Raw genomic sequence first — 27,893 nt, 5'->3', positions numbered from 1 at the left:
CTGGCGGCGGTGGGAGGCGGGCACCAGAGGGCAGGGCTGGCCTGTACTGACATTGCAGAGGAGATTTGGGCCCCCAGGGGCAAGGGGCATGTCCCTCCACTTCAGGGACGTGATGGCGGTGCGGTAGGCCGGGGTCTCTGGGTCAGCAGCCTGCTCCCTGGCGAGGTCCTCGTAGTTGATCCCGAGCTGCACCTCATTAAGCTCGACTCAGGAGAGGGCATCCGCCACAGGGTTCTTCCTGCCGGTGAGGTACTTGACGGAGCAGGTGAACTCCGTGATGGCCGCGAGGTGTCGCTGCTGCCTGGAAGACCATGCGTCGCCCTGCTTGGTGAAGGCGTGGACCAGCGGCTGGTGGTCCGTGTAGATTGTGAAGGGCATGCCCTCCAGGAGGAACTTGAAGTGCCGGACTGCCCGGTATACTGCGTAGAGTTCCCTGTCGAAGGTGCTGAAGCGGGCCTCTGTGGGGATGAACCTCTTGCTGAAGAAGGCGATGGACTGGGGGTGCCATCGACGACCTGCTCCATGACTGCTCTACAGGCAACGCTGCTGGCGTCCGTTGTCAGCTGGAGAGGAGCGGTGGGGTCCTGGTGGGCCAAGGCGGTTGCCTTGGCGAGGGCGGCCTTCATCAGGGAGAAGGCCTGCTGCTGGCTGGGTCCCCACACAGGATTTTGGTTGGCCTCTCAGGGTTTCCATCAACTGGGCCATGGTGTGTGCGATCCCGGGGATGAACCGCCTGTAGTAGTTGACCATCCCAAGGAACTCCTGGACGGCCTTGATGGAGGTGGGGACGGGAAACCTGGTGACGGCCTCGACCTTAGATGTGAGCGGGCGGACACCATCCGGGGATATCTCGTGGCCCAGGAAGTCAGCTTTTTGGACGCCGAAGGTGCACTTGTCAAACCTTATGACAAGGCCGTTTTCCTGCAGGTGCTGCAGGACTGCCCGGATGTGCCTTTGGTGCTCCTTATGGGACCTGGAAAATATAAGGATACCATCCACGTAGCAGACGCAGAACTTCAGGTCCCTCAGGATGCTGTCCATGAGCCGCTGGAAGGTCGCCCCCACGTTCCTCAGGCTGAAGGTGGAGAAGGTGAAGACGTAGGACCCGAAAGGCGTGATGATGGCGGTCTTCGGGACATCCTCTGGCACGACTGGTACCTGGAAATAAGATTTCAAGAGATCTAACTTAGAAAATATTTTGGCCCCGCGGAAGGAGGCCATGAGATCCTGCATGTTAGGCAGAGGGTAATGGTCAGGTTCCGTTGCGAGGTTGAGCCGCCTATAGTCAACGCAGGGCCTCCAGGAGCCGTCCGGTTTCTGCACCATGTGGAGAGGGATGGCCCACAGGCTGGAGGCCTTCTTGCATATTCCCATCCGTTCCATTTCAGCGAAGGCATTCTAGGCCTCCTGAAGGCACCGAGGGGGAAGCCTCCGGAACCTTGCGTGTGCGGGGGGGGGGCCATTTGTTTTTATGTGATGGTAGATGCCATATTTAGCTGGTGCCCCGGGTACCTGGCGGAGCTCGGGCCTGAACATGTCAGGGAACTCCTTCAGCAGCTGTGAGTACTGGTGCAGGGCGACGGAGCAGATGGTGGGCACCTTGGGTCCCATTGCGAACGGGAGGGACTGGCAGGAGTCGGTGTCAAAGAGGCACTTCCGACCAACATCGACTGCCAGCCCGAAGTGGGCAAGGAAATCCGCATCCAGGAGCAGGATCCTTACATCCACGACAACGAAGTCCCAGGAATACCTCTGGCCAAGGATGGAGATCGACAGGGGCCTGGTGCTGTAGGAGAGGATGAGGGACCCGTTGGCAGCCATCAGGAAGGCAGCCGGGTCCAGTGCATGTTTTTGGTCCTCTCTGGACAGGGGGAAGATTGATCTAATGGCCCCCGTGTCGACCAACATCATCCTCCCGGAGACGGTGTTGCGGACATAGAAGCCTACTGGCTCTGGGCCCCTGGGTTCTTCTGCTGCCATGGCGGCCTGTCCTGCTGGCCACTGCCTCCCCCGTTTTTTTGGACGGGCGAATGAGCAGGGCGGTTGGCAGTTCCGGGCATCCCTACCGAACCGCCTGTGGTAGTGGCAAGGACCCGGGGGATTCCACCTGCTGTGAGGTGCTGGGCGCCTCTTAGTGATGGAGTTTAGCCCCTCCTCTGTGCCCTCCTCCTGCTGGATGGTGCTGACGGGGAGTGCGGATGCTGGTGCCCGCTTTGTTGCCTTCATGGAGTCTGTTAGGTGCTGCACCGTGCGGATCAGGACCTCGAGGGGCGTGGTGTAGAGCTCAGGGATTTGAGTGCGGACCTCCAGGAGGAGCTCCCGCGACAGGCTTATTTCGTGTTGATTTCCACTGCCGTCGGGGAGGGTGAGGAGGTCCTGTACCATGCCCCATGACTCCATGATGCTCTGATCCTGATGCGGGCTGACAGCGAGGTCGAGGGTGCAGGCGGCCCACTCAGCGACCGGCAGGGAGCATGTTTCGAGGAGGGACTTTTTTAGGAGGTTGTAGGTGAGGGGGCGTGCGGCGGACACCCATGGGACGAGTTTCCTGTAGATTTCCTCCAGCAGGGCATTGAGTACTGTGTCTGCTTGCAGTCCTCGTCGTTGAGTTCCACCAGCCTGAATTGACTCTCGACCCTGTACAGCCACGCCGATGGGTTCCTCTGCGAAAAGGCGGCAGCTTTATGGTCAGGGTGGCCTTCGCTTGTCCTGACGGACAGGGACCTGGGCAGGGGAGAGTGCGGGGCGCGGGCAGGGGTGTGGGGGAGCGCGAGAGCCTCGGCATGGGGGCGGGTGCTGGTAATATGGGCGGGAGGTAGACATCCGAATCCGCAAGGTTAGCAGTTAACTGAACGATGGAGGGGATGTCCACGTCCATGCTCGCTCTTACCCTCTTATTGGAGTGGGTTACTTGCGTTAAAACGCACTTGGAAGCGCGCCATGTGGGTCCGCTAATGACGCTGGTGATTTGCCAACGAGAGTCAGCACGCCTGAACGCTGGTTACAGCGCCGTAGTGAGACCGTTAGGGGCGTGGGTAGTTCCTGGAGCCAAGACTGAGTCGCTGTGTGAGTCCGCTAATGGCTCCGGGAACCACTCCAGGGTTGTCACCACTATAAGAGGTGTAAAAGAAACGAGCAGGACAAATTTACTGCTGATTTATTGGTGACCCAGGTGGTTTATATAGCGGCAGACTGACGTCAAACTGCGGAACACAATGGGAACAAGGGTGACCTGAGGTCGATAATAATTAACAATAAATACAATGAACGAATACATTTTGAATCATACAAATGGACGGAAAAGGAGTTGAATACAATCTGATGCCTGTGGAAGAAGAATACATGATATACAAATTGGAGACAGGTAAATAATTATATACATAATTCAAATGATTGGATCGGTGTGACCCGTCACGCCAGGTGTGACGAATTGTAGAGGCAAAGAAAATGGGACATCACCATAGAAAACTCGCACAGCAGAGACTTTACAAGTTCAGTACCAGCATTCATTCTTGCTTGTCTGCTTGGGTTTCTGAATAGTCCCACTAGACTATTGGTTTCTGGCATTCCATTAAGCTTATCCCATGAGCTTCTAAATACCACTCAACAAGCTCCACTAACTTACCAATGTTCTCTGGTAACCTTTCCTTGAGGAAAGCTGCTACCTTGTTTGAAGAAGTGCTGATAAACTTACTTCTGTTGAGCAACTTTGCAAAATCACCAAACTTCTATACATTCAGAATTTCAATCCACATGTTGAAATTTCTCTTCATCAGCATGTAGACTAGCTACAAACTGGTGTGTAGTCTCCCCTGGTTTTGGTTTAATATCTCAGAATTTCGTCTTAAATCTTTTTTGAGTCATTTCACATTTCTTCAACAGTGCTATCTTAAGGTTATCATAGCTCAAGGCTTCATTAAAAGACATACTTTTTAAGTACACCTTAGTTTAACCAGACCACTGAGCTGATTAACAGCTCTCCTAGGGCTGGCCCAAAGGATTAGACTTATTTTACGTGGCTAAGAACCAATTGGTTACTTAGCAACAGGATCTACCGCTTATTGTGGAATCCGAACCACATTATACCGAGAAATGAATTTCTATCACCAGAAATAAATTCCTCTAATTCTCCATTGGCCGGTCGGAGACTCAAACACGGGCCCAGCAGAGTGCTAGCCGAGAACTATACTGACCCTTCCAACGAGGAACTTAAAAAGACATACTGCAGACCCTTATCTGTTAGTAATGGACTGAGACAAATAGCTTACACATCTCTAGGCCAAACTTGACTCTCAGTAACCTTCTCAAACTTTTTGAATCTGGGTAATTTGGACTTTACACTAACTACAAATGTGTTAATGTTGCTCCCTAGAGTTCCACTACTAACTTGTGCTGTGAATCTTAATACTTGAAATTAATGTGTACATGCCTCTGCTTGTATCCTCTCTTCATAAGCTTTGTTTTCAGCCTCTTCTTTCTGCCTTTCAGACTTTTCTCTTCATGATTTCTGTTACTTTGCACTGGCTAGATCTTGCTGTTCACGAACAAAATCTCTTATTTTTTGCCCTCCTTAAACTATCTTCCAGACCAGTTCCATGACCTTGGCTAAAGCTGATGCTGCCATGAAATTGCACCAAAGCACTGGCACTCAAAATGTCCTGTCACAGTCACCAATCCATCACAAAAAGTGTGTCGTAGGGTTTTCACATGTTAGTGGTCAATAGTTTTATACAAGGTGTGATCAACACACCATAAGAAATATATACATAAAGTTCATTTTTAATACTTTTGCAACAACATATCACAGGAGGTAAAAACAGTTTCTAACTTATCATACTTATAGTAATGGTAGTCAGGGCTTGTCCTTTGAACAGCTACTCCTCTCACAGAGCAAAATACTAAAATGTTTATGTAGAATGGAATGCCCTGGATTCTTTCCATCTGCATGAGAGGACTGGACACTAGACTTTGCTTGTCTCACCTTGTCTTGTCTAGTTTTACCAATAATGGGCTGCTTATAAGATCATCACCAGCTTTTTAAAGTTTTGGCAGAAATAACTTCTAGGAAAATCGTAATTGGCATTTCTTTCATCATGATTGAATTTTCCAAACACATATTCTTATCAATAAGCATCTATACAAGGTTATCGGATTTGATTACAGTTCCAGGATTAAAAAAAAAGTTATCTTATTCTCAAAAGTGTAACATACAAAACAGTAAGCTACTAAGGGGAACTACGCAAAAGAAAAAATCGTATCACATAATTCATTTTTCACTGAAGGCAATGGCATTAATTGCAGAGACTATCCTTTGATTTACACTTTGAATCAGTCAATATCTTTCCTTTTTCTCTTCAGGAAAACTTCTCAGGAGCAAAGAAAGATTATTCGTGTTTCTTTTCATTTACCACTTATAGCTGACAGACAGTTTCCTCACCTACTGTGGCGTCTTCAGGGCTAAAATTGATATAAACTTTTTTTATTACAACATGCAGACTTAACAGCTAAACATAAAATGTAAAACACAATAAAAACTGTTTATGTTAAAAAGGTGCATTGACATAAGAAGTAAATGGAAAGAAATATGAATAATCTTTTTTTTATTCCTTAGAAGGTTGCCTGAAGAGAAATAGAAGAATACAGACTGATTTAAAAATGGACAGGCTATCCATAATATGAGCATCTACAGCAGGTTTTGAGTGGTGGACGGGCTAACTCATATGAGTATTAATATTACGTGTCATATGATTTGGATGAATTTAGCGGGAAAGATGTTCATATCACTTCAATGGTCGATAATTGACTTATGGCAACTGTAGAAGCTCAGCACAGGACAGAGGGGGATCAGTGTACCCTGAGATTTTCCTGCTAGATGTACTTCCTCTCTGCAGCTCCAGGATGTCTTTTTATTTATTTGCTCACAAATATACCCAGATATTGCTGTTGGTTTTGGTTCTTATCTTTTATGATAGTATGTCGGCTATATGTATAATTTTGCAAAGGAAAGTGCAAAAAAAATATTAGAAAAAACGTCTCAAAAAGTTACTGCACCTCCCCATCTCGGTAAATCTCGTATATATTTTATAACAAATATACACAGAATTTGTTACTTATTTTAGTTCTTATTTGTCTCGATATTGTGTGAGCTGTAATTATATTTTTACAAAATAAAATAAAATAGATTACTAGGAAAAAAAAACACGTATAACTTGTTAAAATTAGCAAATTTTTACGGGTGTCTTGTAAAAGAGGCCCCACACAGGGTTGTAAATAGTCACTTTCAACTTCCCGTGGAGGGTAGGGAAAAACGTTTAGAATTTTTTTTTCTTATATCATGTGCATTTGCATATCTTCCTCTTTCCATTGATGTGTTTTTCCTTAAATTGGGTAACCTTAAAGTTTGCCCGGATTGGGGGTGTGTTTAATATACTGTATATTTAACCCATCGCTTAAGGGTTAAAGTCTAAATGATAAGATAATCTCAGCAAATAATGCCATTGACTGCGATATAAACTGTATCAAAAGAAAATAGGCCCAAATCATATACTCGTATATAAATAATTATACTCTGACTCGGAAGCCTGATTATATGGTGTGAGTTTCAAGAAATGTCAGACGTGAAAGACTGATCCTTTATTATTTTCGACAGGTGTTTATAATACAGAAAGCGGACGGAAAGGTAGCGGGCGACCTGAGGCACCCTGCTGCGTCCATACAGAGGTTGTGTTTGTTAACAGGCATACAAAGACATATATAATGCGGTACAGAACATGTATGTAAAAGGCAGGTATATATATCGGTGGACAAGCCGTACAATGATGCATACAATGAGACACATAAAGAATCTGAAATATCAACAAGTAACATATATGACGTGATTAATGTACTTATGAAGAACGAAACACAAGAAAGGAGAAACGATTTGACGCCCTTACAAATACTCCCCCCCCCAGACAATAATTAGAGGAGCAATTATTGGATGAAACAACATTAATCACATAAACACTGAGGCAGTCGGAGTAGGGCCCTGCTCCTGGAGAACTGTGGGTGTGGGGTGGAACTGACATCTGGGGTTGGCTTGATGTGTTTCCTGGGCCAGCCCGGACCCTGCTTTGGTAGGGGAGAGGGTGTGTCTGTGGGGAGGTACTGAGGGGGAACTCTGGGGCTCCTGCCTTCTTCCTCACATACTTCACTGTCCAACAGGAATGCCAACTTCAACCTGTCAATGGTGATCCAGTCTTCCCGCCCGTGGACGTCAAGAGGGTATGCCTTGGTGGCCCGCCTGATGACTTGGTGGGCCCCCTGTAGGGCCTAGTTAAGGGCGGCTGACGGGCGTCCACCCTGATGAAGATGTAGGCGCAGGAGTGTAAGGCGGTTGGGCTGTAGGTGGTGGTTCTGTCGGTGAAGGTCTTATGGCAGGGCGCAAAATTCTGTGCGAATTCCCTCAACCTCGGGAGGGGGTGTTGGCGCTGTCAGCCGATGGCAGGAAGAATTCTCTGGGAATGGCCAGTGTCTCCCCATAGACTTTCTCAGCAGGGGAGGCATTGCCATTTGCCTTCGGTGCGGTGCAGAGACCCAACAGGACCCAGGGCAGCTGTTCCTTCCACCTATCGTCGGTGCAACGTGCCATGAGAGCTGCCTTAAGAGAGCAGTGCGCCCTCTCGACCATGCCGCTCACTGCGGGGTTGCAGGCCATTGTGTTGTGTAGAGTTGTACACATCAGGCGTGCCAAGGAGACATAGAGCTCTGACAGGAAGGCTGGACCCCTGTCCTTAGTGATGCTGTCTGGCACTCCAAAATTGCTGTTCCAACTGGAGAGGAGGGCCTCTGCACATGACACTGTTGATGCCTCCTCCATGGGGGTTGCCTCGGGCCAGCGGGTGGAGCGGTCTATGATCGTCAGGAGGTATCTGGCTCCTCCCTACTGCGGAAGGGGCCCGACGACACTGATGTGGCCGAAACGCCGACGAGGCTGGGGAAGTCGCCGACCCCGGACTCTGTGTGGTGGGATGCTTTGCTCGCCTGGCACGGAATGCAGCTCCTTGCCCACTGTCGAACGTCCTTGTTGATGCCGTGCCAAACGAACTTGTTAGTCATGAGGCACGCCGTTGAGTGCCCTGATGGATGGGAGAGACCGTGGACTATGTCGAACACATGCTTCCTCCTCGAAACGGGCACTAGGGGGCGTGGGCGGCCTGTGCTGGTGTCGCAGAGGAGAGCTGTGTTCGAGCTTGCTAAGGGCACATCTTCCCACTTAAGAGCCATCACTGCCGTCCTGTAGTTTGCCATCTCTGGGTCTGCTGCTTGTTCTCTTGCCAGGTCTTCGTAGTCGATGCTGAGGTGAAGGGAATTGATTTTTAACCTTGACAGGGCGTTGGCTACCGGGTTTTTCCTGCCAGGGAAGTAGCTGATGGTGCACCCGAATTTGGAGATGGTGGTCAGGTATCACTGTTGCCTTGCAGACCACGCATCTCCCGGCTTTGCAAATGTGTGCACCAAGGGTTTGTGATCTGTTAGGGTTGTGAATTCGGTCCCCTTCAGCTGGTACTTGAAGTGTCTCACAGCCTGGTAGATAGCCAGCAGCTCTCTGTCGAAGGTGCTGTAGTGTGTCTCTGCTGGCGAAAACTTGTGGCTGAAGAAGGCCAAGGACTGGGGTTGCCGTTCACTAGCTGCTCAAGAACTGCGTCACAGGCGATGTTGCTGGTGTCCGTTGTCAACCTGAGGGCAGCAGTGGGGTTGTGGTGAGTTAAGGTAGTGGCACTGGAGAGGGCTCTCTTCGTTTCAATGAATGCCTGCTGCTACAGACCCTCCCTGGTCAGTGTTTTTGGTTTGCCCTTCAGGATTGACGTCAGGGGGTACATAAAGCAGGCGACATCTGGTAGCAGTTTATCATTCCGAGAAACTCCTGAAGGGCCTTGATGGTTTGTGGTTTCTGGAAGTTCTCTATAGCTTTTACCTTAGAAGCCATGAGGTGCACTCCTGCTGGGGAAATCTCGTGGCCCAGGAAGTCTACTTTTTCTTTCCTGAAAATGCACTTGTCGAACCTGACAACTAGTCTGCTGTCCTGCAGACATTTCAGGACGGCGTGGACATGGTGAAGGTGTTCCTCTGGGGACCTGGAGAAGATGAGAATGTCGTCAACGTAGCAGATGCAGAAAAGTAGATCCCTAAAGATGGTGTCCATCAGGCGCTGGAATGTGGCACCTGCATTCCTGAGACCAAAGGTGGAATAGGAAAATGTGTAGCTCCTGAGGGCATGATGATGGCGGTCTTTGGGACGTTGTTGGGATGCACAGGGACTTGAAAGTGTAAGGTTGTCCAAAAATACGATAACAGGAACAATGAAACTGATTTATTAACAAAAAAACATATACAACTTTCTAAAAGGACTGCAGCCTTATCTGCATGAAGGCCCAGTGCATAAAGGGCAGATGTGTGACCTGGGTCAACCAATTATACAGATACAAATATACAACCTTAAGAAACTAAATCTAAGGCATGGAATATGACCTGCCAGACAAATGTTACAATAAATAATACTTAATGCTGACTGGCCTTGTTTTTACATAAATCAACAGCAGAACACTTCCGATGATGGCCCGACGACCTTGGTCGCTGGAGCCTTCAAGGTGAAGGCTGGAAGGTCCCTTACAGAAAACGGAGCGGAGGAGAACGAGTTTCAGGGGACCTTACAAAAGTATGACTTCAGCAGGTCCATCTTGGAGAAAATCTTCACTCCATGGAGGGCACCTGTCAGGTCTTGCATGTTAAGGAGGGGATAGTGGTCTGGTGTTGTTACTAAATTCAAATGCTGATAGTCCCTGTTGGGCCTCCATGAACCATCAGCTTTCTTTACCATGTGGAGGGGAGAAGCCCATGGGCTTGATGCTTTTTTACAGATGCCCATCCGTTCCATCTCTGCGAAGGCCCATTTGCCGTCTTGTAACTTCTGGGGGGACAGTCGTGGGAACTTGGCATGGGTTGTTGGGCCCATTGTGGTGATGTGATGGAAGATGCTGTGCTTTGCTGAAGCCCCAGGTGACTAACGTAGCTCTGGTTTAAATATGTCCCAGAACTCCTGTAAGAGGAACATGTAGCTGTTGGGGACTGTGGAGCAGATGGTGGGCATTCCAGGTCCTGTGGAGAGCTGATGGGAGTGGCAGGTTCCTATGTTGAGGAGACGCTGTCTTGCAACGTTGACTAGAAGTTCGTGGTGTCCTAGGAAAATTGAGCCCAGCAGGGGGAACTTTACCTCCGCGATGACAAAACGCCAGTGGTATCTGTGTCCCACAATTGAGATAGTCCAGGTCATCGTGCCATACATGTGGATGGGAGTTCCGTTTGCTGCTATGAGGGCGGGTGTCAAGTCAGGTATCCTTTCTAAACCCTCCCTGGATAGCAGGAAGACCGACTGCATTGCCCCCGTATCTACCAGCAGGTGCCATTCCGAAATTTTGTCTCTGACGAAGAAACCTGCTGATCGGGGGAGTTGGATTTCGCAGCCACAGCTGTTACTTGTGGCCGCTTTTGTCGTTTTTTGTGAAGGAACGGGAGGCCTGCAGTTTCTGGCGTTGGTTCTGAACTTTCTGTGGAAGAAGCACCAAGCTGGGTTTGACCATGTCCTGTGTTCCCTGAATGGTGTCTTCTTCCTGTAAATGGCGCTGATGTCTCCGTCGTCATCGTCGTTCTCCTCCATCAGGCTGCAGGCTTCCAGGGTGGCAGCTGCGAGGGCGGCGGCGTTTTTCGAGGCCTTGGTGGCCTCGTGTAGTTTCTGGGCATCGTCGACTAAGGCATCCATGTCAAGGGTGCCTGCGTCACTTATCTGGCACCTAACTTCCTGCAGGAGGCGTCGAAGGAAGATCGCTTTTGTTAATTCTACCATCCTTCTCCTCCCATTTTCGTCGTGGCCTGGCAGTGTTACCAACCCCTGTAGTTTGTGCCAGGCTTCCCTGGGTGATGCTTCTCCTAGAGGCTGGGATAATAGGTCGAGTGTGCTCTGCGCTCTCTCGGTCACAGGCATGGAGTAAGATTGCATCAGTTTTTATCTTTCAAGGCCACGTATGTGACCTTGTCTGGTTGTGCGTCAAGCCAGGGGGAGATTCTATTGAACACCTCTTCTGGAAGCGCCATCATGGTGTGTCGGATTTGGTAGCATCGTCTGAGATGCACACCTCTTCTCCTAGTGCACGACTCTTTCAGAACCATGATACCATGTTCTGCCGTAAAAACTGGGGAAGTTTGACCGTGTCTGGCTTTGTTGGTGAGAGAGGCGTGCAGACGATGCTCATGTGTTCGCATTGAGGTTCAGCTTCTGACATCTTTACTACTCGTGCACTAAAAAGTGGGAAAATGCATCATATTGAGTTCGTTAATGGTGCTGATTGTTCGATGGTTGAATGAAGTGCCAAAACGTGCCCTTTTTGGGTACGCCGTATTTAGTCCGTTAATGGCACGGTTTTCACCAGGGAGGGCTGCGGCCGTATTTAGTCCATTAATGGCTGGGCCAAAACTGAGTTACCTCTCCCTTTCCAGGGTCACTAGTGTGAGTTTCAAGAAATGTCAGAAGTGAAAGACTGATACTTTATTATTCGCGACAGGTGTTTATAATACAGAAAGCAGATGGAAAGGTAGTGGGCGACCTGAGGCACCCCTGCTACGTCCATACAGAGGTTGTGTTTGTTAACAGGCATAAAAAGACATATGTAATGCAGTACAGAACATGTAAACAGCAGGTATATATATTGGCGGACAAGCTGTACAATGATGCATACAGTGAGATACATAAAGAATCTGAAATATCAACAAGTAACATATATGACATGATTAATGTACGTATGAAGAACGAAACACAAGAAAGGAGAGGGGATTTGACGCCCTTACAATGGATATTATTTTGGGTTTGCACTAGAGGACCTTAATGTCAACTTTATCATCTCTTCATTGTTGAAAGACTATTGTCATGAAAAATCGGAACCGTTTTTTCCAAACAATCCTTAACAACATTCAGGATAAGCGAGGGAGAGTAGCAAGCAGGCGGCCGAAAGTGGTTCCTTTTTTGTGAAAATACCCAAGAAAAATTCTTGACATCGAGATTGTTTACATAACTAGTATCATGTGTACTGATGGAATTCACCTTTCAGTAAATAAAGATTGAATTTGAGCAAAATATCCGATGTAAATAATTTGAATAGCAATACGAGGTGTTGAGGGACCATGCAGAGGTGCGCTCTGTTGTCTTTTATTGGGGCATCACTGTAGAGAGCACAGGTAGGAGTCTCGTACACTTCTCGCATTTCTCAGCCAAGAGCCAGTTCATATAGTGTGCTTATGTAGTCATTTTGTATTTTTGTCATCTGCGCCTTGATGTAGATAAAGTTTATCCAAGGTATTGCTTAATGATCCAGATGTGACATAAATATATACTTGTAGCCTTTTTAGGTCAGTGTCTTGAATTTTTCTTACCTTTGAATTATGTACTTTGTTGTAGACCTCATGGTCCGTTCATTTTGTACTTGTTAAATTTAAAATGCTGAGTTTTGTAATGAAACTGTGAAAAACCCAACCAAATCTTGCTGGACCTTCTTTTGATGTTTGTTGGTTTTGCCCTTCAGGCCAGACTATTGTAAGTCTAATAACATTTCAACTTAAACTAGTGCGTCGGATGTAAAATTTCCAACATTTGGTTCTTTGAACCGGATGGTCTGTATCAGCAAGCATCGGGAACATTGAGCAAGTAATGTTTTTTTGTGTTGGGGTAACAACTTGGCAAAGTGGCAAAAATAGTGTGGGACAGACTTAGGGCTGTAACATCATTTGAGCCTAGAAGTTCTTTGATTGAATTGTTTTTGACAGTTTTTCTTGATCTGAACAAACGTAACGTAACTTGAAGCAACATGGCTGTCGCAAGCAACTTGCAGGCCAGTTTGTTAACTGGTTTACTGTTTGATTTAGTGGCCAAGGCCCATTGGGAACCATCAGAGACACAAACCTGCAGCTGTGTATCAGAACTTAGTTGACCATATTGGAACAGATGAGAAATTGTTGAGAAATCTTTATATTACTAGTACCGTGAATTCTGAGTCCAGTTTAAAACAGTCAACTCGTCAAGTGCTCAATGGAGCGAACAAAGCAATTGTCCTTCTTATTAGAATTGAATTCCTTACTATCATATCATAGCAAGAGACCTAGATTGCTGAAGTTAAAAGAACTTCATTTACCCATGTTTAGAGGTGAAATTAGTGAATACACTACCTTTAAAGAATTGTTTGATGTTCATGTTAACAGGCATAGTGATCTAGATAATGTAACTAAATTTACATATTTGCTTGGTGCCCTCAAGAAAAAAACACTTGCTTTAAGCGTAACGACTGCTAACTATGACATTGCATTAGGGTTGTTAGAATGTTACTATTGTAACCAGCAGCAAACGTTAGTTGTTTTGCATCAGCAACTTGCCAGTATTTTTGTTCAAATTTCAACCACATGGATTTGAAAATTTTTTGCATCAAATTGACCGTGTTGTTAGAACAAATTAAACGTCTGAGTAGCCTACAGTAGATTTAGGACAGGGAATGATCATGAGTTTCATTAATCAGGAGCTCTCTCAAGGTGAGAGAGTTTGGAAGACAATGCATTGCAAAAGGGAGAGGACGTGTCCATAAGGCCAAAGACAGTTGCATTTCAAACCCATCATGCTAGAATGTGCCCGTTTTGCCAGGGTGAGTATTTGGCCAATGGCTGTACAAAACCCACCCCCGTTGACGACCGAAAGCAACAATTAATGTATTCCCATAGGTGCTTTAAATGTTTATGCAAAGGTCAAAGTAGCATTCAGTGTAACAGACAGAATTGCAAATTGTGTAATGGCACACATCATAATTTGATGTGTAGTATAATAATACTTTCAAGACAGTCAAATGTGCCTAACAGGCAGTTCAGTAAGATAAATGTTCAGAGTCAGTCATCAAGTCATGTCACATCCAAACCAGTGTAAAGTCATTGTAGAAGTAGAAATCCCATAAGTTCTAAAGTAAATGGAGTAAGTGAAAAGAAAAAGAATGATGAAAGACCCTGTGTGAATGTGAAGTCAGTACATGTGTCTAACTCAGGCTTACCACCGACACTGTTACCAACGCCGTCAGCCATCTTGTGTACCCAGGCCCACCAGGTTCTAACTAAGTGTTTTTGGACACTGGGAGTCAATGTAGCTTTATTTCAAGTCAGTTAGACAAGAAATTCAAGTTGTTAGTAGTAAAGAAAGTCTCTCCTAATATTGCACCATTTGGGTCTAATGTCATTAGTGGGGAATATGATTTGGTTTCATCTAAAATTCAGATGGGAAACAGAGTAATAAGGACAAAATTGATATTGCATGACGATGTGAATGCGCCCATCTACGGCATGGGTTTAGTTAACGTAAAACAACATTTGCAGAAGCAGGGGTACAAGATGGCGGACAAGGAAGTTTGTGATGACATATTGAAAGATGTGAATGTGCTACATGCTGCTAATTATTTTGATCACTTTGCCATTAGTATGGACAAGTGTGATGGGGTCAGTCTTTTCACAACTCATCAAGGGGTATCCCCGTATGGGAAGATCCCTTGGTGGGCACTTAAGGGAGTTGATATGACTGCTGTAAAAGCCTTGCATTTCTGTTGAATGGAAGAAATGACCCATGATGTTGATGAATGGTGGCGACTTGATAAGACATATCCGAGCAGTTTTCCATGTCATAGAATGTAGCCATGCAAAAAGTAAAAGTCAGTGTAGTACAATCTGACCATGGTTATCAAGTAAGCCTCCCCTTCCACGACAACCAACATCCAAACGTTAACTACTGTACTGCCATGGTGCAGTTAAATTCTTTGGAATTGAAGTTTGAGAAAGATCCTAGTTGTCGAACTGCTTACGAGCCTGTACTTCCTGCCTTTCCTCAGACAGAACAAGAGGTGCTCGTTGAAAGGAAAACGCCACCACGACCTCAAGAAGAAAATATAAATATACAAATTCTACGATGACACCAGCCAAAGATACACCCAAAAGTGCACCAAATAGAGAGGAGTGGGATTTATTTATTCATTTATTTATTTATTTATTTATTTTTATTTATTTTTTATTTTTATTTATTTATTTTTATTTATTTATGTATTTTTTTATTTATTTTTATTTATTTATTTTTATTATTCATTTATTTTTATTTATTTATTTATTTTTATTTATTTATTTATTTTTATTTATTTATTTTATTTATTTATTTATTTTTATTTTTAATTTATTTTTATTTATTTATTTATTTCTATTTATTTATTTTTATTTATTTATTTATTTTTATTGATTCAGTTTCGACATCTGCACGAGAGATGTGTGACTGTTGGTCTTGACCTGCATTGTCTGCATACAGGAAGGCTTTGGGTCAAGTATGAGAAGGTCATAGGCCTCCTGGTGCGGCACATTTGAAAGAGATCCATTCTTTGGTGCGAAGTTCCTTCAGACTTATCTCGAAACTGGGTTCATAGAGGAAGTCCCCAACTTGAGAATAGAAGGCTACTGTATATGCCTCATTTTGGCATTAGGAAAGGGAGCTCTACTACTATTCCCCTTAGGATTGTGTTTAATGTCTCCTCTAAGTCGAAGGAAGAAATCTCCTTAAATGATTGCTTATATCCAAGTCCCAGTTTAGTTGAGTTATTATACGATGTGTTGTTAAAGTTTAGAGTAAAACCCTATGCATTGAGTGCTGACATATCCAAAGCCTTCCATCAAGTCCTCTTTGATCCACAGGACACCAAGTATGCTTGATTCCTGTGGTGCAAGGCGTGACACACGCAGCTACCTTTGCTTTCAGGATCGTAGTATTTGGAATCACAACAAGTCCTTACCTCCTTCAACAAGTCCTTCAGACTCATTTTTGGGGGGCTGGGAGGGAAGAATTTGTCAAGTCGTTCTATGTTGACAACTACATTACCACTTTTGCTACTGAGGAAGAAATGTGGGATAATTATGTGACACTTGAACAACTTTTGGATGAAACTAACATGCCACTGAGAGGGTGAACAAGTAATAGCCTAGCCTTTGATCAATGGGTGGGAGTCGAGGAACCAGCTGAGCTTTCTGTGTTAGGAATGTTATGGGATAGGAGTAGTGATCAAATGAGCTTGAAACCATTCAAGAGGATGGAAAAATTCTTAGTGACTGGGTTCCCAAGAAACGTAGGATCCTTTCTTTGTTGGTATCAAACTTTGATCCATTAAGGTTGATAAGTCTAATATGTGTTTGAGGGAAATTGTTCTTACAGAAACTGTGGGAAGAAGATCTAGGATGGATGATGTTCTGGAAACAGAAAAACAGAAATAGGCTATGAAAATCTTAGAAGAATTTGCCAATGGGCATAAGTTGAAATTTGAGAGAGGAATTTTGTTAGGTGAGTCAGAAATTCATGTCTTTACTGATGCCTCAAGTAAGGAGTATTGGGCAGTAGCCTATGTCAGGGGAAGCAAGGGAGAAACTAACCTGTTGACTAGCAAAATGAAAGCAAACCCTAGGAAACAGCTAAGTTGACTATGCCTAAATTAGAGTTATTAGCCTTGTTGTTAGGAATTAGGCTGGCTAGAAATTTGAAGAATTTGTTAAAAGTCAGTGCAGTTGTAATTTGGGCCAATAGTAAGGTGGCTATAACCTGGGTAAATAGAAAGAGGAGAATAGGAATGTGTTTGTAGCTAATAGGGTAGGAGAAGCTAACTCTATTCTACAGAAGTGTGAGATGATGCTGAAGTATGTGGCAACAAAACACAATCCAGCCGACATCTTATTGTGAGGGACTAGTTTGACAGAGCTGACAGCAGCCAGTTGTGGCACCAAGGACCCCAGTTTCTTCATGGTGAATGTCCTGCCGATCCCCCACAGATACTAGATGAAGCCTCGCAAAGCAGGCTAGTGAGCCAGGCATTGCTGCCCTAAGTGAACTAGAGGAAGAAGTAGCCAAGATACAACCAGCAGACATCTTGCCTATTGTCAAATTTAGTGTTTTGTCAAATGTAATGAAATATTTGTTGAAATTCATAAAAACTAAAGCTAGTCCATTTTTGAAACCTGTTCATTTGGAACAAAGGCATTATTCGCTTTCAGTTTACAGTTATTTGAAAAAGGGATGTAAAGTGTCTAGTAAAATTATTAATTTTGTTAACCAATTAGCATTAGTTTTGATTGATGGTATAATATACTCAAGAAATAGAATAAAGAATGCTGTAGGGAATAGAAATCATTTAATCTTTTTACCCATAAAAGGGAAATTAGTACAGTCATACCTAAGACACTTGCACACACTAAACATGCAGTGTGGTGTGAATTCACTAACAGCTATTTTTAGCCAGGAACGTCGGTGTCCGGGACAGATGTTTGGTGAAAAAATTGGTAGGCAGACGTGTAGCTTATATTAAAGCCTTCAAGTCACCTCTGCACTGCCTACCTCCCCCGCTGCTCCCCAAAGGGTGAACGCAGATGTCACGTCCATTTGCTTGTATTGGCCTTGACCACGCCAGTCCTATCCAGGTAGAAGGAGGGATAGGCTTGCATGAGCAGCCGAGCCATCTACTTAGATTATCGTTCGACCCTCGATATTGCCACCTTTATCTTGATGTTCCGGAGACTCGCTGTGATGCATGGGATGCCCTGTAGTGCCTACAGTAACAATCACCAGACATTCCATGCCACCAGTACATTCCTACAGGACATCTACAACAAAGACGAAACTCAATAGTTCCTGCAAGAGCATAGGATCGATCTCCATGGAAGGGAGGATTCTTCGATTGTCTAATGTGGGTTGTGAAATGCATCCTCAAAGTCTCATTCAGGAGCAAAATCCTCCACTAGTAGCAGGTCCATATGTTACCCAAAGAGGCAGAAGCAGTAGTGAATAATAGGCTTCTTATATATTCCAACAACAGCCATGAAGATGAAGCTCTTACACCTCCTCTGATTCGAGGATCCATGGTCTGACTGATATCATCTGCTGTGCTACATGAAGATATGCATCACACATTGAAAATGAAGCAGATGAGGCATCAGTATTTCCACCTCACCGATACCTTGCGAATCTTTTGACATCGGTGGAGATAGAGTACTTGAGCTCATTGCAACAGAGACATGACTCCAACAGGGAGCTACAGCAACACTAGCTGAAGGAGATGTGGTGTTGGTCAAACTCGATCAAAGAAAACAGAGTTACTGGCCACTGGGTAGAATTGTAGCAATTTACTCTAATGACTATGGAGTCATACGATCTGTCAAAGTGCTCTACGAAGGAGAAGAAAGTCTACAAGCTGTGGAACACATTATTCCACTTCAAATGAATGTGTGAGAGGTGCTAAAGAAGAGAGCAGGAGGACATGTACTGCTATTTTATTGAGAGAGCAGGCCGCTTATAAAGCGGCGTGCGGACGTCATACAAAGACATACAATAGGATACAAGTGACCCGAGGTCAATTGTTCTTAATGCGAAACAGGACAGGTAAACACAAATAACATGTAAAAATAAAATTACAGGAATGGACACAATAATGGTCTGACACATGTACAACGTAAACAGGCACAAATGAATAAGTAACAGATACAATTTTACATTGATAAAATATGGCTATTTAGCATGACCTAAGTTCATGGGAAAGGCACCGTAGAAAACGGGAGGTTCACTATAGAAAACCCGTTGAACGGGGACTTTACAATACTTGCCCCCCGCCCCCAAGACGTAGGTAACGTCTGATTAAAGTAGATATCTGCTGGTGCTGGAGAGTGCCGCTCCCGGTCAGCTCAGTGAGCGGGAGCGGTTGGCTGTGGCGCTATCCGGGTTTGGGGCCTTCCGGGGTAGCCGCATGACTTCCTTTGGGCTGGGCTGTGCTGCAGGGGCGACGGGTCCTACGGAGGGCGCTGATTGTCGACGCCCTCCTCCAACAGGGCAGGCTTGAGTCGGTCGATAGACACCCAGTTGTCTTTTCCATGTATGGCCAAATGGGCTGCTTTAATGTTCCTCCAGCACGGAAGGCCCTGTAGGCCTGGTTAAGGGCGGCGGATGGCATCGCTCCTGACGGGACGTGGGTGGTGGAGAACAGGCCGAGGCATGAAAGGTGACGCCCTGTCGGGTATGTCTGTTGGCAGGGGGCAAACTGACCATGTCACGGAGCCTCTGGATCATCAGGCTGTGGCAATCCCCATGATGAGCTCGCCTGGGACTACGAGAGGCCCCCAGATATTCTCTGTTGTGGACGGGTCGCCGCTGGCTCTGGGGACGGTCCTCAGCCTGAGGAGGACCCAAGGCAGCTGGTACTTCCAATCCTCGGCGGTGCAGCGGGCCACGAGGGACGCCTTCTGGGACCTGTGGAATCTTTCTACTAATCCATTGGCCGCCGGGTTGTAGGCGGTGGTGCTGTGGTGAGAGGTCCCCAGCAGGTCTGCTACGGCAGTCCACAGCTCAGACAGGAAGGCTGGACCTCTGTCGGTTGTTATGTGGTCCAAGACACTGAACCGGCTGATCCAGCTGGAAAGAAGGGCCTCAGCGCATGTGCTGGTGGTGGCTTCTTTGCATGGGCTGCCGCTCAGGCCACCTGGTGGAGCGGTCGGGCGATCGCCAGGAGATACCTGGCCCTGCCTGATGGGGAAGGGGGGACTACCACGTCGACATGGATGTGTCCGACCGTCCCCCGGCTGGGGAAACTTGCCCACCCCGACTCGGTCCTTACTTTGCTGGTCTGGCACTGGATGCACTGTCTCACCCAGGCCGTCGTGTTCTTCCACATACTGTGCCAGACGAACTTCTCTGCCAGCAGCTTGGCCGTCGTCCTGCCGGAGGGTGGGACAGTCCGTGGATGACGTAGAAAACCAGACGGCGGTGGGAGGCAGGTACCAGAGGGCGGGGTGGCCGGTGCTATGTCACACAGCAGTGATGGCCTCCAGGAGCGAGGGGCACGTCCTTCCACCTGAGCCGACGATGGCGTGCGGGTAGGCTGGAACCTCTGGGTCAGTGGTCTACCCCGGGCAAGGTCCTCATAATCGATCCCGTGCTGCACCGCGTTGAGCTCAATCCTCGAGGGGCGTCAGCCAGTGTTCTTCCTGCAGGGGAGGTACTTGATTGTGCAGGTGAACCCGTGATGGTCGCAGATGCCGCTGCTGCCTGGAAGACCATGCATTCCCTGGTGAAGGCGTGGACCAGCGGCTGGTGGTCCATCCAGATCATGAAGGGCATGCTGACGCACCGCCCGATACACTACGCAGAGTTCCCTGTCGAAGGTGCTGTAGCGGGACTCTGCGGGGCTGAACTTCCTGCTGAAGAAGGCGATAGGCTGGGGGCTCCAGCGATGACCTGCCCAGGACGGCCCCCACAGGCGATGCCGTCCGCTGTCAGCTGGAGGGGGTGTTGAGTCTCCTGGGGGCTGGCGCGTTGCCTCGGGAGGGGGCGGCCTTCATCAGGAGTGGGCCCGCTGGTCAGGCCCCACACTAAGGTCTTCGGATGGCCCCTTCAGGATCTCGGTCAAGGGGGCCATGGTGTGCGCGATCCCGGGAACGAACCTCCTGTAGTAGTTGACCATCCCGAGGAATTCCTGTATGGCCTTGACGGAGGTAGGGGAAACCTGGCAAACGGCTGCTACCTTCAATGCGAGTGGATGGACGCCCCCCGGGGATATCTCGTGGCCCAGGAAGTCGACTTTTTCAATGCCGAAGGTGCACTTATCGAACCTGATGACGAGGCCATTCTCCTGCAGGCGCTGCAGAACCTTCCAGATGTGTGCAGGTGTTCTTTGTGGGATCTGGAAAATCAGAATGTCATCTACATAACAGACACAGAAGTTTAGGTCCCCTAGGATGCTGTCCATCAGTCTCTGCAAGGTTGCCCCTGCATTTCTCAGGCCGAAGGTCAAGAAGGCAAAGACGTAGGATCCAAAGGGCGTGATGATGGCGGTTTTGGGGATGTCCTCTGGAGCTACTGGTACCTGAAAGTAGGACTTCAAGAAATCTAATTTAGAAAATATTTTGGCCCCGTGAAAGGAAGCCGTGAGATCTTGCATGTTTGGAAGGGGGTAGTGATCTGGTTCCATTGCGAGGTTGAGCTGACTGTAGTCGCCGCAGGATCTCCAGGAGCCATCTGGTTTCTGCACCATGTGGAGGGGCTAGGCCCACAGGCTGGAGGCCTTCCTGCATATGCCCATACACTCCATCTCGGCGAAAGCGTCTTTAGCCTCCTGAAGTCACCGAGGAGGGAGCCTCCGAAACTTTGCCTGCATTTGGGGGCCCTTTGTTTTAATGTGGTGGTAGATTCTGTGTTTGGCAGGGGCCCCAGGCACCTGACACAGTTCATGCTTGAAGACATCGGGGAACTCCTTCAGCAGCTGGGCGTACTGGTGCGGGGCAACGGAGCAGATAGCGGGCGTGCTGGGTCCCGTCGCCAGAGGGAAGGACTGGCAGGAGTTGGTGTCCAACAGGCGCTTGTGACTGACGTTGACTGCCAGGCCAAAGTGGGCAAAGAAATCCGCGCCCAGGAGTGGCGTCCTCACGTCCGTGACTATGAATTTCCAGTTGTACCTCCAGCCAAGGATGGAGGCGACAGGAGCTGGGTGACATAGGAGAGGATGGGGACCCGTTCATTAGGAGGCAGCCAGGTCCGGCGGGCGTTTGCGCATCCTCTCTAGATGGCGGAAGACTGATCGTACTGCCCCAGTGTCGACCAGCATCATTCTACCGGAGATGGTGTGGCGGACATAAAAACCTACTGGTTCTGGGCTCCTGGGTTCCTCTGCTGCCATGGTGGCTTGTGCTGTTGGCTGCCACCTCCTCCATTTTTTGGATAGGCGAAAGAGCAGGAGGGTTGGCAGTTCCGGGTGTATTTGCCGTACTGCTGGTGGTAGTAGTACGGCCCCGGTGGTTGCTTCCTCTGATGATGGGTTGGTCGCCTGTGTGATGGCGCTTATCTCCTCCTCCATGTCCTCCTCCAGCTGGAGGGAACTGATGGGGTGTGAGGGTGTGGATGCTCGCTTCGCTGCCCTCGTGGAGTCCGTTAGCTGCTGTGCCATCCTGATCAGGTCGTCGAGCGGCAGGGTATAAGGCTTGAGGATCTGGGTCCGAACCTCTGGGAGGAGCTGATGGAGGAAGATCTCCCTCAACAGGCTTATCTCCGACTGCCTGCCACTGCCGTCCGTCCCAGGTAGAATGAGGAGGTCCTGGATCACATTCCATGTCTCCCGGAGGTTCTGGTCGTGGTGGGGGTTGTTGGTGAGGTCAAGGGCGCGGGCAGCCCTCTCGGAGATGGGCAGGGAGCAGGTCTCGATGAGAGAGGTCTTCAGCTTTTGGTAGGTGGCGGGACCGGCGGCAGACACCAATGGGGCAATCTTCCTGTAGACTTCTTCCAGGAGGGCGTTTATCACGGCATCTGCCTGCAACACTTCATCGGAAAGTCTCGCCAGCCTGAACTGCCCCTCGACCCTGTAGAGCCATGATGACGGGTTGCTGTGCAAGAAGGGAGGCAGCTTTATGGCGAGGGCGGACCTGGCTTGGTCCATCAGGATGGGCAGCACGTGAGGAGCGGGTACCGTTGTGGAGGAGCACGCGAGCCTCGGCGTGGGGGAGGGCCTGAGCGGGTTTTGCACGAGGGAGACATCAGAGTCCGCAAAGTTCAAGGTTATTTGTATGTGGGAGGGAATGTCCGCATCCATACTCGATTCTGCACTCTCACTTGGAGTGGGTTACACTCGCTTCAATTACACTCTTTGGGTGCGCCATGTGGGTTCACTAATGACACCGGTGATCTGCCAACAAGAGTCGGTACGCCCGAACACTCTGTTAAAGCGCCATGTTTAGTCCGTTACGGGCATGGGGTAGTTCATGGAGCCAAAACTAGGTCGCCGTATGGGTCCGCTAATGGCTCCGGGAACCACTCCGGGGTCACCACTGTGAGAGGTGCTAAAGAAGAGAGCAGGAGGACATGTACTGCTATTTTATTGAGAGAGCAGGCCACTTATAAAGCGACGTGCAGACGTCATACGAAGACATGCAATAGGATACAGTTGACCCGAGGTCAATTGTTCTTAATGCGAAACAGGACAGGTAAATACAAATAACATGTAAAAATAAAATTACATGAATGGACACAATAATGTTCTGACACATGTACAATGAAACAGGCATAAATGAATAAGTAACAGATACAATTTTACATAGATAAAATATGGCTATTTAGCGTGACCTAAGTTCATTGGAAAGGCACCGTAGAAAACGGGAGGTTCAACGGGAGGTTCACTACAGAAAACCCATTGAGCGGGGACTTTACAAATGTGTATGACAACAATGAGGATGAAAAAAGTGACAGAGAGACCGCTGATGAACTAATCGAAGAAGTGAATTGGAATGTAGACACCAAACGGAGTGTGGAAAGTGAGCGAAGAAAAAGTGTTGGTTCTTGAGTGAAAGATGAACTTATACAGGGTGAGACAGAACAATATACTGATCATACTGAACAGTTAGACTCTATAAGAAGTGAGCAAACGAGACTGAAGGGCAGAGATAGCCCAAAGACTTAGAATGCAGGAATGGGTTAGGGATAATGAAGTGTAATGTAAACCCAAAGATAAGACTTAGTGGAGCATAAGACAAATGTAGAGAGGATTTGAAGAGAGTCAGGAAGTGAATAGAAATGAACATTGTCAGTATCGTAGTCCTCATGCTGCCGACACTAGCGGCGCACAGGTATATTTGTATATATGTACATGTTATGTGTAATGTTATGAACACCTTTGTATACAATACGAATCAGGTGTCAGTAAGTTTTCTGAGAGTGATTACTCTCATGTTTGAGTAGTGGATCTCAAGTCGTGAGCTGCCTTCCACTGAAGCACTGCAGTGGAGCGCAGGCCACGGCAGAGCTCAGACCCTTTCAGCCTCAACTGCCTAAACTTCCTATTGCTGTCCTGTTCGGCCAGAATTTCTGGTGTGGAGAATGTCATGAAAAAAATTGGAGCTGTTTTTTCCAACAATCCTTAACAACATTCAGGATAAGCAAGGGGGAGTAGCAAGGAGGCCAAGAGTGGTTCCCCTTTTTGTGAAAATACCCAAGAAAAATTTTTTATATCGAGATTGTTTATATAACTAGTATCACGTGTATTAATAGAACTCACCTTTTAGCAAAGTAAGATTGAATTTGAACAAAATATCCAGTGTAAATAATTTGAATAGCAATACGAGGTGTCGAGGGACCATGCAGAGGTGCACTCTGCTGTCTTTTATCGGGGGCACCACTGTAGAGAGCACAGGTAGGAGTCTCGTACACTTCTCGCATTTCTCAGCCAAGAGCCAGTTCATATAGTGTGCTCATGTAATCTTTTTGTATTTTTGTCATCTGCGCCTTGATGTAGATAAAGTTTATCCAAGGTATTGCTTAATGATCCAGATGTAACGTAAATATATACTTGTAGCCTTTTTAGGTCAATGTCTTGAATTTTTCTTACCTTTGAATTATGTACTTTGTTGTAGACCTCACAGTCCGTTCATTCTGTACTTGTTAAATTTAAAATGTTTAGTTTTGTGAAAAAGCCAATCGAATCTTGCTGGACCTTCTTTTGATGTTTGTTGGCTTTTCCCTTCAGGCTGGGCTATCGCAAATCTAATAACATCTCAACTTAGAACTAGTGCGTCAGAGGTAAAATTTCCGACAACTCTTTTTTATGGTTCAAATAAATCATGCTTTTACTAACTGCTAATGTTCTCTGGTCTCCTGTTTCCGAACGAGCGGTCTTCAGAATCGTGTCCCATATAGATCTGACTTCTTTTTCATGCCACATGCCGCAGCCACCCCAAGTTCCGGCCAACATTGGAACTCCATGGTATGGATGGTCTCGCATCACATGGAAACACTAAATAATTTGGCCTGTCATTTAAGATCTTGCTAAAAAACATAATTTAGATGACATTAAATATGTTCAAAAGATATTTTTTCTCAGAATAATTCAACATTGTTCCATCTGTAACTTCTATCCAGCTGTAATTTTTATGACAAGATACAGATTATATTTATCGTCAAGGATATTTTCTCAATAGCTTTAATATGAGTGAAAAAAAACTGCTGACTGACAGTGCCAGATGAGAGCCACATCCTGACAGCATCCACTTCCCTCTGAAGTATGGGAGAGTCTGCATCACGGACCACGTACCAGTCCACTAATGGGTCCCCCATCACAGCAAACCTCCATACTCGCCCTGTTGCTTTATTGTTACCTAAAACTGATAAAAACGTATTAATTAAGATCACTTACCCGTAAATTATGGACTCTTTTTAAATATCTGAGAGAATGAATAATCACCGATTACAATAAAATTACATAACTTTGGAAGTAAAAAATATCAAGTCCCATATTCTATGACCAGTAAAAACTGAATGCAAGAATTCTAGCATTTTTTTTAGAACGTCAGAAACAACTGCAAGAGCAATAAACATGAACAAAGTATGGCACTCCATTTGTGTAAACCTTGTAAGTCTTCTGCTCCTTGAGGTTCCTGGACAATACCTAAGTGAGACATAACCTACAGATTATTTTTTTCAAAACTGCAAAACCACAATTACTGCGCTAGTGGGATTAGAAAGTTCTAGATAATATGCCTGCCTTCTCCATCCCCTTTACTTCATGTGGTAAAATGGTCATCAATTAAACAGGTGTTAAGACAATAACATCTATTTTCCACAACCACCAGGCACTTGTCAGGCTGCCAGTTATTATTCTGTCTCATCTCGCAGCTCATGATACATCATGTAATATTGCTAAAAACTCCTTTTCTAGAAATTTTGCACCCCTATCCTAAACAAGCTAAGCCTGTGGATCATCACTATTTGGTCAGAAAACATAAAAAAACATCTTAGATTTCAAATTTTTGGATCTATTATTTCACAGGAAACTTATTATACATCTACTAGACTAATCACAGGTGATCTATTACTCTTCATTAAGGTCTATTTGAAGGTAACGCAAATAACAGAGTTAAATTAGAGGTAAGAAGTCATGTAATAAGACTTTTAAACTTCAATAAATCATATCCTTTTAAAACATTACTAGAAAATTTTCAATGTCTTCCTCTGCTGTCTTTACTTTTGGTGACTCATTGCTATAACAAGAGCCAAGTCTCTGACCTGCTTTTTTAGCACAGGGAATTACACAGCCTAAATAAAAACTTGCCACTTTCTTCATATGAATTTATACATTTATTACAACTCTTCTCCGCCAGCCTCTTTGTGCTCATTGAGAAAGAGTGGTCAGGCCAGATGGATAATTTTGTGGATGGTTGGAATACAGAATTAAGGACAAAGGCGCCTGGGACCTATGGGACCATTTAGCGCTGAAAGGAAACTTAAGTAAAGGGTTACAAAGGTGTAACAGGAGAAACCCTCGCAGCTGCACTATGAAACAATTGTCTGGAGATGGTAGAAAGTAGGATGGAAGAAAGAATATGAATGGAGGTATAGTAAAAGGAATGAAGGGGTTGCAGCTGGGGCCGAAAGGACGCTGCAAAGAACCTTAATGTTCGGTGCACTGACAGTCCACCTACAGGGTCAGTGGATGGTAGTGAGGGTTACTTAGATATTGGATATTTTTCACCTAATGAATGATATATGCCCAGAAAAAACTGACCTTTTATACCAAAAATAGATGTTATGATACTCTAACCCAAAGTATTTCATAACAAGTGGAAAACATTTATAATATTAGTTAAATTTATAACATTTTATGTAGTCTATAAATTCCATCTGCACATCAATGGGGTGATTTCTTGCTACACAGACAGGCCACAAGCCACTTGCAATACATCCAATGGTGCAAGATTGAGTGTCCAAGGATTTGGGGTGGTCCATAGCACTACAGAGCTACATTCCATGAAAGCTCAGTGTTGGCACAGACTGCCTAAGCAGGCAAATGCAAAAAAAAAAAAAAAAAAATCACGGGATAATTTTTCTTAAGTGGGGATGTGTTGTCAAAGACTGATTTATGGTATTGTTAAGTTTTCTTTTGAATAGTTCCCCCTAGCACTGTTTCTCTATTGCACATGAGAGTGTAGATGAAATCTTCAATATTCTGGGACATTTGAAAACTTTCATATATCATGTGTTATTTTCATGAATACATTTTTTTTTAAATCTTTGTTTAGTAAGATTTTGGTGAAATTTGGTATATTACTTTGTGTTTAAAAGATTGACAATGATTTTCTTAAGAAGTTTTACATAATCTGTTTATTCGAGATATTTCCAGACTGCCCAAATTGACTAAAATTATATAATATCTATTACGTGGTAATGCAGTCCATTCAACGGCATCATCGAAAGCTGGAGGCAGAGGCAATCATATGCAAAAAGAGCGAGAGAGAGACAGAACAAGAAATAAGGCGAGTCTCCAATCCCCAGTCATCTCACGTAGATAGCAAGAATATAATGTTCTCAGTTCAACAGATTTTATTTTAGCATTCGCTTCAGGAGATTTGATATTTTTTTTCTTTTACTTCATGTTTCAATTACACCAAGTAGGAAGCCATTGGCCACTGGCCTAACAAACCACACACAATACATTTTATGACATAGGTAATGAAGGCTTTTGTCCGAATAATCTCGTACTACTGGAAGTCAGGAAATTGTCCTATTATCTGATTCTCTCAAAGAGCTAAATACAGAAGTATTTATGTTAAAATGAAAGCAATGTATTCTCTTTTTTTCCCCTGTCTGAATGCTTTGGCTTCACTTGTCCTGCCGTTCTTTTCTTGCCTTGTATTGTCTAGGTTTGCCAGCCACAGGCTACTACTCATGTTATTATAACCAGCTCTTAAAAGTTTTGGTGCATACTCCCACAAAAATTACGACACTGTATAACCTTGGTGAA

The 27,893-nt window shown here is 45.9% G+C and overlaps 2 protein-coding genes across 2 annotated transcripts in view; both read right to left on the bottom strand.

Annotated features, from left to right (window-relative positions):
- Positions 1-27,893, bottom strand: part of LOC136843440 (uncharacterized) — a 109,950-nt gene that overhangs the window by 50,376 nt on the left and 31,681 nt on the right. The gene's annotated exons all lie outside the window — the stretch shown is intronic.
- Positions 1-27,893, bottom strand: part of LOC136849275 (uncharacterized) — a 44,650-nt gene that overhangs the window by 3,119 nt on the left and 13,638 nt on the right. The window contains exons 2-3 of the mRNA XM_067122575.1: positions 25,109-25,257; positions 24,732-24,890 (exon numbers count right to left, since the gene is read on the bottom strand). Of these exons, the coding sequence (XP_066978676.1) occupies positions 24,732-24,890; positions 25,109-25,257 (308 nt within the window). The remainder of the gene's footprint in view (positions 1-24,731; positions 24,891-25,108; positions 25,258-27,893) is intronic.

This window comes from Macrobrachium rosenbergii, chromosome 2 (assembly GCF_040412425.1).
Source record: "Macrobrachium rosenbergii isolate ZJJX-2024 chromosome 2, ASM4041242v1, whole genome shotgun sequence".
Taxonomy (NCBI): Eukaryota; Metazoa; Arthropoda; class Malacostraca; order Decapoda; family Palaemonidae; genus Macrobrachium; species Macrobrachium rosenbergii.
The sequence above is the reverse complement of the archived record's forward strand: the minus strand, read 5'-3'. Positions and strand labels throughout refer to the sequence as shown.